Genomic DNA, 8,286 nt, shown 5'->3' on the forward strand with positions numbered 1-8,286 from the left:
GTTGACGAAAAGCAAAAAAACACACATATTAAAACCCTTTTGTCAATTTCACAAAAAAAAAAAAAACATTTTGAAATTTTTGTAAATTAAAAATCTCATCTCATCTAAAACATCTCATCTCTCTCTCTCTCTCTTTTTTTTTTTGTTTTTTTTTTACAAAACATCTTTTTATTTTGACAAAAGACAATTTAGGAAATTTCTTTAATTTCCATTTTAAAATTTTTGTAAATTAAAAGAGTAATTTAGGAAATTTCTATTAAAAGAAGTCTTGAAATGACATGTTAAATTATTATTACATGTGGACCAATTAAAATTATACACCTTAACAGTGTACCGGTACACGTCCACATAAGATGTGTACCGGAGTGCTCACCTTAATATTAAAACAAAATGCCACGATTTTAGGCTAAGTAATTACGTTATTTTCGTTTTTCAAAAAAAAAAATTACGTTATTTTCGTTTAATAAAAAATAAATTGTGATTTTTTTTTTCTTATTTTGAAGTTACGTACTTGCATGCCACGATTTTCTTGTAGAACACCAAATTAATTGGATGAATTGATATTTGTTTCTTTTTTTTGTTCTTTTGGTTTGTAATAAAAATAAGTATATCCCATTATTTATTTGTTTATTTTGAAGTATAGTATTAACATTTTTGATTGAAATTATAAGATAGAAGTTGAAATTTTTTTTTTCTTGTTAGGATAATATTTTTTTTTATAATGTAGTGTTTTTTAATAGATCAGATTAATTTTCGGAATAACAATTAATAGTGGAGAAAGGAAAAAATCATTAATCAGTCATCAGTCATGTCCATAATTTTGGAATGATTAGATTTCTAATCAATTCAATACAAATCTTATATATGGAATCTCAATTAAGTACATTTTTCAAATTAATTTTCTTTGATTTTATTTCCATTTTCATTTATGTCAACGAATTTTCCGGTTCAGAAAACTTGTATAAATCCATATACTGTGTCTTATTTTCATTGTAAAACTGATCGTTGCGGTCTCTTTGTAACAAAAAAACCCTAATTGTTTTCTTTGAAAAATTTACAAAGAGTCACATAATGTTTTTCAATGAAGGAGTGAAATCTAACATGGTTAGTCACATTTTTTTCTTTCATTTTCTTTGAATATGTAGTTTCTTTTATTCCATATATTCATTATTTATTTTCATGTATGGTAGAGTTGTGCTTTGAAAGTGGACACTAGCTGTAGGGGATGGTCACAAACCATGACCAGAATTTTGAAGAAATTCAGAGGTATGTGTTCTATGTCTCCTCTGTCTATTTTATTTTGGATTCAATATTTTAATGAAATCTTTATTTATTTTTTCAATGAAATGTTGAAAAATATTTTATCATGTTTTGTAGGGTTAAGCTATAGTTTTGATCAGAAGGAAGGGATGGTATATATTCAAGGGAAGGTAGATTCACAAAAAATTATGAGGATGGTGGCTAGAAATGGAAGGAAAGTTGAACTTTGTTGGATGAATAGTGTGCAAGGCAACAATTATGCCCCTAATAACTATGGTCCTATGGATATGTCTATGTCAAATTACCAACATCAAAGAGGATACTATCCTCCTCCTCCTCCTCCTCATCCTTCACAAATGCCCTATTATCAGTTTGATCCTATGTTTGCCCCTCAACATGGTTATGCCCCTCAATACGGTTATCCTATGCCCTACTATTAGTACTAATGCATGTTTGGATAGACGGGGTGAGATTGTCTGCAAAAGCTATATTTTTTTTGGAGCTTCAACAAAATTACAGTGTCAGTGTGATTTTGTCAAATCCGCTGATTATCCATACATATGTTTTTGTTTTTTGATTAGGTCTTGTGGTATGGTGCAATCTCATATCATAAAGTTGCTCAAAGTTTTGTTTTATGCTACTATGATTAAGGAGAACCCCTTTTTGTGAGGTTCTTATAGGATTGTGAACTAGGTTTTGTAAGGTTCATTATTCTAAACTTTTATCTTAGTGGTTGTAATTTTGATTGTAATGTGGCAGCAAACCTATTTATAATAATATGAGTAAACAAAGTTTTCTTGTTTGATTCTTACAATATATTGATTGATATAGCATGAAATTTTTACCTTTTGCGTTTGGATTAACAACGATCGTACAATTATAACGGATTGCTGTTGTTGCGAATATTAGACCATCTGCTTACACTCTTTGTAACTTGAATTTAAATATAAAATTTCGCAGTTGTAAGTTATACCTATATTCCATTCAAAATCTTCAATGAAAAAGTTGCTTCTCCTGTATCGTACACATTTTATGTCTCCCCTAATCTAACAGGGCAAAAACTCACGAAATATCGATATTTCGCTTTTGGTAACTTAATATACAGTTATACAAATCAAAATGCTAACCACTACTACTCCTGTTGTGGAAAAAAAAGAACACTAATATCTACATGTAACTCAAACATACACTCTTCCATCTACTCTATGATCAGTTTTTAAATTAGTGTCTAGGTGAATTCTCCTCTCAGTGCAGAAGTAGCTCTTTGAACGGCTCTGGTAACCCTCCAGATCTCATGTTGAATATCTGCTAGCCTTTCTTTTTTGATTGCGCCAGTTGACGTCCTAGTCATAGAATCAGCGATCCCAGGGAAAAAATCCAACTTCTCAGCGTCGTTCAGAGGCCCAAACACCTATTATAATGGATCATAGAACTCAGTATTTCTTGTAATGTAAGCATAATTATGGATTTGTAATTAGTGACAAGTATTAACAAAGAAAAATTACATAATGAGAACAATATAAAACGAAGTGCCAGTTAGGAATCTGCGGCCGGAGTGGTGTTTCCAACAGAAAACTAGCATATTAAGAATCCATGTATCAACAAAAAATGAGTTTCACTCTTGCACAATATATTTAACATTTTGCGGAATGTTTTTCTAACTTTGAAGATAGTGAGACATTAAACAATTAAAGAGTTTAAATTAGTGTTTCCACGAAACAAGGTAAATACTAAATAAATACACTCACAAGATGCTTGAACCACTGTTTTCCTTTAAGTCCATCTCCATCTAGGAAGCCCTTTTCTGCAAGCATCAGTCTATCATTCATCGCTCGCCTTTTCATTTCAACAAACTGATCTGCGGTTTCTAGCAATCTAAGTTCCTGCAGTTTAAACAACGTAAATTTAAATATGTGTATGTAGGACACATCATAGAATTTTAAGAGACATTTGTTATCCGTGCTGCATTTATTTATTGTTTTACTTCACCTTTAGTTCATTGTCAACTTCTTTGGCAGCAGAAGCAAATTCTTCTATTGACGTGGTTAACGGATGCAGAGAAATTTTATGGTCTAACATGCTGCTCAATTTGTCCCTGTACAACTGCACATAGCAGGAGAAGATTATAAATGTAATAAATGAATAAGAACACTATGTAGTGGCAAAAACTTTCTTTAATTTACTTCTATGTTCTTACCACCATGTCTCTGCATTAACCGGTAGCAATCAACTTATATTTGTAAAATGTATTTAACACCGAAATAAAATTCCCTAACTTAGGGAGATGGTAGCTAGCAAGAAGTTAATTAAGATAAGAGGTGAATATAAATCCTTACCCTTAACTCATTTGCATATGATAAGTAATCGAAAGGAAGAACGGGATCATCAGCCAGACGAAGGGCTAAAAGGCCCCAAATTCCAGTAGCTAACACAACAAAGAACACAAAAAATAAATCTTATGATTGCTGCATGGATTAACATTTTATCAAAAAGAAAACGATTTTAAAAACACAATAATGTATTATGCGAGAAATCTGACCAGCAACATGGCGCTTGAAGAATGGATCTCCATACTCTGCCATCCAGTTATAGGAGTCGAAAGCAGTGTGATAGACAGGAAAATCTGCAGGGAAAAAGGAAAGAGATTAATATGTCACATGTTATTTAATCTTATATATTGTAGGAAAGTGACAATAAAATAAAAACTAAGAACCAGAACCTATATCAACGTTACGTTACGTCGCCATAAACTAGAGATTCATTTAAAATCCCAGACTTGCCACTAAAATGCCATAAAATATAATAAAAAACAGTAAATCCTCTAGTTCATATTGACAAGGTATGTACCTTTTCCGTAATAGATATCAATCGATGGAACCCCTGCATGTTGTACAAATGGAGCGAAATCAGAATCAACTCTACCGAGCCTTTGAATCTGCAACCCAACAAAACAAAATCTGCTAAGTAATGAGAATATGATAACAAAATTGAACCCATTTTCAATAATAACTTAAGTGTCTTTATCATATACATGTAAGATATCATATATCCTATTAAGAAAATCCATGCAAACCAGTAAATACAAACAAATACTTGGCCAGCAGTAACAAAAGCATTACATTATTTCCTCCATCAGCCGCAGCCCAAGTCTCGTATACTGATACACCCTCAGAGTCGGGATCATTGACCTGAAAATGAAGTAAATGCGAATTCATGTTTAGAATTACTAAATTACCAAGAGCAAGCAATGTGTATATGTGCGCGCAAAGAATTATTCATATGTATGTTTGGATATGAGTTGATTGTTACTTACAAACCTTTTTCGTGACATCGTGAATAAGACTGTCTAGCTGAGGAGTTGAGCCAACAAAGAAACCAGGGCCTTGAACAGCACAATCGACATTAAGGTACGCTACAGCTTTGGAACCCAAATTGATCAGGTTCTGTTCAACCCATTCAGTGGATCCTATCTACAAAAAGAGACAAGCTTGATTTAGAGAAAATATTATAGGAAAGGAAATGACACCATAATGGAAATATTGCAAATTCTTTTAATTTAATAAATATATGATGATTGAAGAAGGCAATTGACAATGCGCTGAAGAAAACAAAAGATTTATAAGTATAAAACAGGTAAAAAAAAACTGCAGTCAGTGTCGTGGCCACTATGGTGTCCGTGTTTGTGTCAGTGCTTCCTAGATTAAAATTGAGAAGTGATTCGTAGCACCGCCACATTAAATGTTTGTCATATTTCCAAGTCAGCATCGCTAGTTGTAGCACCGTGACATTAAATGTTTGTCGTATCCTAATTTTACAACTACCATATTGGAGTAGACACACTTAAGGTGTATATTGTTAAGAAGGAAATACAAATACTACCTACCATGCCAAATTCCTCGGCATCCCAACTGCAGAGAACGATTGTTCTCCTAGGCTTCCATCCTGAAGCCAGTAGAATAGAGTATCGCCGAGCTAGGTCAAGTAGGGCAGCTGTCCCACTGCTGGGATCAACAGCACCATAAGTCCATGCATCTCTATGGTTCCCGAGCAGAACATGGCGATCGGGTTCTTCTGATCCTTTTATGACAGCAAAAACATTCTGAATGGTTGCCAACTTCTTTTCACCCTGAAAAATCATGAAAACATTTTGAAAAATACATCCAAACCAACCACTATAACAAGCTTCAGCTTAGCCGTTTTGTTCCTTAAAAGAGAACAATGTAAGAAGAGCATGTTGTATGATAACACGGTTTACTTTAATTAATCCAATTATTAGATTAACAAGGTTCATTACAGAAGCCAATGTATGCCAAATTAAACAACTAAACCATGACATACCAAAAGTGACTAATTAAGAATATAGTTAAGCTCAAATTTAAACCGAAATAAATGGTTTTGGGCAAAACCATACCATCATACCTAAACAGCAACCAGCTATTTTCTTCTCACTAGATGAGGAAAATTTGAAGTCTTTTGACTCAACAAAAACAGAAACACATTGGAGAGTAGAATGAAATTGGATAGAATAGAGTGAAATAAAATTTCAATTTCATAGTTTTGATACTTTTTAAGATTGAATATTAATTCATTCCATAGTGAAATATTTCACACTTCCGTTCCATTTTTTTCAGTCCATTGTATCAGATTTGGATTCTCTAAAGTCGGATTTTCCTACATTACATTTAGGCAAAATTTTAGAGTATTTTTTTCTTTACAACATACATAAATGCACTTACACATGTAACATTTTCTCTTTCTTAATTTGACTAAATGTAGGAAACTCAAATGTAGGGAATCCAAATCCATCTATTTTTTAACATTCCCTTCAATAAATCTGAAATGAGCCTCGGATTTAGAGACATAGAATGTAAAAAAAAACACCCCTATTCGAATAAACAACTTAATCAAACTATTATCCTAGGAGTGCTTATTTATATGCTATTTCTATACAAAACGACAAATTAAAGTCAAATTCATCATTTCATATAAGCTATAAACTGTTTTCATAAGCTATGGTAAAGAGTTTATAAAAATAAATTGAAAACAACCCGCATATTCTTTCCATACGCTTTCTCAACCAGTCTCACAAATGATTATACGAGTTGATAAGCACATATAATTCAATCCATATACCAAATCAAGTCAAGCAAATGTTCAATTGAAAAAAGAATAAAAGCACAACAAAGATGACATGACATACTAACAAAAAAAGGTAGGTAAGGTTGGTACTAAGTACTAACCAGGTAGGTGAAATTAAGCATAGTGGGACCAGGACCAACATGTGTAATACCCTTAATTTTCAGGGTACTCCTCCATTCTAAGGGCACCATAGATTCACCAAGTGAAGACAAAACAGCATCAGCAGCATCAACAGAAATTGGCATAGAAGGAATTTTAGGGAACCTTTCCAAAACTTCATTATCATCCAAACTTAACCTCTCACTACCATCAACACTACCCCAACCAGGACTCAATGGGTCCCCCACACCTTTCATCACGTGACCTCTCTCAAACCCATTACGCCACGTGTCAACTTCATCGTTGTAAATTAAAACCGCCGCAGCCCCATTTTTCTCAGCCTTTTCAACCACCGTATTCCTCCCTAAACCACCACCTTTTCTCACTATCACTATACATCCCTTAACGTTAACACCAAGTGAACCAAGCGCACGATAGTCTTTATCTCTACCATAGTTAACGAAAACCGGTTTAGAATAAACTGAACCGGAAGGTGAATAGGCGTGGTAGGCATGAACCATGTCTGAACCGGGTTCAGATGGTTCAGTTAAAGGGAGATTAATGAAAGAACCGTTTTTGAAATGAGAAGAGAGAGAAGAGTGTAATGGGTAGGAAAGAAGTGTTTTGTATGATGTTGTGTGGGTTTTGAGGTTTAAGGAAGTGAAGTGTTTGAGAAGGAAAAGTGCTGTGTCGGAATTGGGTTTTGTTCCGGCGAGGTGAGGGTGCATGGTGAGGGTGCGGAGGTAAGAAGATATGGTTGAGTTGGAAGAAGAAGAGAGAAAGAGATTTTGTATTGTGGAGGGTTTGGTTGAAGATGAAAGAAGAGAGTGTGGGAAATGAAAAGCGTAGAAAGAAAGAATGCATAGGATTAAGAGTGTTACCATTGTTGTTAATGGTGAAGGTTTTGTTGTTAAGAGATTGGTTGGTTTTGTTGTCATTTTGTTGTTGCAGAAGGAGGAAGGAAGAGGAAGAGTGAGTGTGATTATGATTTGTGCGTTTTGGTTTTTGAAGATGAGTTAGAGAAAAAAGGTGAAGCATTTTATTTTATTTTATTTTACATTATTAGGAGAATATTTGAGCTGTTTCATTGATTTTTGTTGTTTTGTGTCTTATTATTATCATTAGTTTTGTAACATACTCAATAAAATTGTCATTTTCTTGTCTACTAAAATTATTGGGTAGACAGGATATCTCTTACCGGTTTGGTTGAAAGGAAAAAAGTGAGAATGAAGAAAAGGGTCATGTTAACATGTGCACCAAATGCACATGTTAAGATTCTAAATATAGAAAATTGCATTTAATGTTAGAAAAAAATTTAATGTTTAAAAAGTTAAATGCACAAATTTCAATATATTATTTCTACTTTTGCTTTCTTAACATGTGCATTTGGTGCACATGTTAACATTTTCCTGAAGAAAAATATAGAAATCAATGAACGAATTTGGATTAAGATTTAATTTAAGTTTATTTATCGATTTTCGTGTTTAAGTTCCTTTCAACTAAACAGATTAATGTGGCAAGTGGCAACATCTCTCGTGTCTTAATCTATTGGTTGAGACTTTAAATTATACGGAAAAATAAAGTGGTATGAAAAACAACAAAAATCTAATAGTTGTAATTCGTGCATGACAAACGGTAGGAGATGATCAACTTGAGAAGATCTGAATCCATCACTTAAGAAGTGAGAGGAGTTATAAAGATGGCTAATTGGAGTGGAAGAGTTAAAAAGTGATTTCGAGTTTTATTAGCAGCAAAAATTAACAATGTTAATTAGTAATTACTAATAAG

The 8,286-nt window shown here is 33.1% G+C and overlaps 2 protein-coding genes across 3 annotated transcripts; one reads left to right on the plus strand and one right to left on the minus strand.

The window, feature by feature from the left end:
• The first annotated feature begins 1,238 nt into the window (after positions 1-1,238).
• Positions 1,239-1,700, plus strand: LOC123889170. Its single transcript, XM_045938391.1, has 2 exons — positions 1,239-1,266; positions 1,378-1,700. The coding sequence occupies exons 1-2, from the start codon at positions 1,239-1,241 to the stop codon at positions 1,698-1,700; spliced, it is 351 nt and encodes a 116-aa protein (XP_045794347.1).
• Positions 1,701-2,212: 512 nt separating this feature from the next.
• On the minus strand, positions 2,213-7,627 carry LOC123890277 (probable glutamate carboxypeptidase AMP1). Of its 2 annotated transcripts, none has more exons than XM_045939846.1 (10): positions 6,501-7,627; positions 5,144-5,386; positions 4,578-4,730; positions 4,380-4,448; positions 4,108-4,195; positions 3,800-3,883; positions 3,597-3,685; positions 3,250-3,363; positions 3,009-3,143; positions 2,213-2,671 (listed from the first exon to the last, which is right to left on the minus strand). In XM_045939846.1, the coding sequence occupies exons 1-10, from the start codon at positions 7,434-7,436 to the stop codon at positions 2,489-2,491; spliced, it is 2,094 nt and encodes a 697-aa protein (XP_045795802.1). In that variant the 5' UTR covers positions 7,437-7,627; the 3' UTR covers positions 2,213-2,488. The 2 variants fall into 2 exon arrangements, with proteins under 2 accessions (XP_045795802.1, XP_045795803.1); XM_045939847.1 differs by lacking the exon at positions 6,501-7,627 and adding an exon at positions 6,309-6,329.
• Between the last annotated feature and the right edge of the window lie 659 nt (positions 7,628-8,286).

The sequence above is a fragment of the Trifolium pratense genome, linkage group LG6 (genome assembly GCF_020283565.1).
Source record: "Trifolium pratense cultivar HEN17-A07 linkage group LG6, ARS_RC_1.1, whole genome shotgun sequence".
NCBI classification, from domain to species: domain Eukaryota; kingdom Viridiplantae; phylum Streptophyta; class Magnoliopsida; order Fabales; family Fabaceae; genus Trifolium; species Trifolium pratense.

What these genes read in the sequence shown, in the direction of transcription:
- LOC123889170 (XM_045938391.1), top strand. Translation starts at nt 1,239, where the DNA reads ATGACCAGAATTTTGAAGAAATTCAGAG. An exon ending in AATTTTGAAGAAATTCAGAG is followed by an intron (nt 1,267 to 1,377) that starts GTATGTGTTCTA and finishes CATGTTTTGTAG; the next exon opens with GGTTAAGCTATAGTTTTGAT.
- LOC123890277 (XM_045939846.1), bottom strand. Translation starts at nt 7,436, where the DNA reads ATGACAACAAAACCAACCAATCTCTTAACAACAAAACCTTCACCATTA. An exon ending in TGCTTAATTTCACCTACCTG is followed by an intron (nt 5,387 to 6,500) that starts GTTAGTACTTAG and finishes ATGATTTTTCAG; the next exon opens with GGTGAAAAGAAGTTGGCAAC. An exon ending in CTTCAAGCGCCATGTTGCTG is followed by an intron (nt 3,686 to 3,799) that starts GTCAGATTTCTC and finishes TTGTTGTGTTAG; the next exon opens with CTACTGGAATTTGGGGCCTT.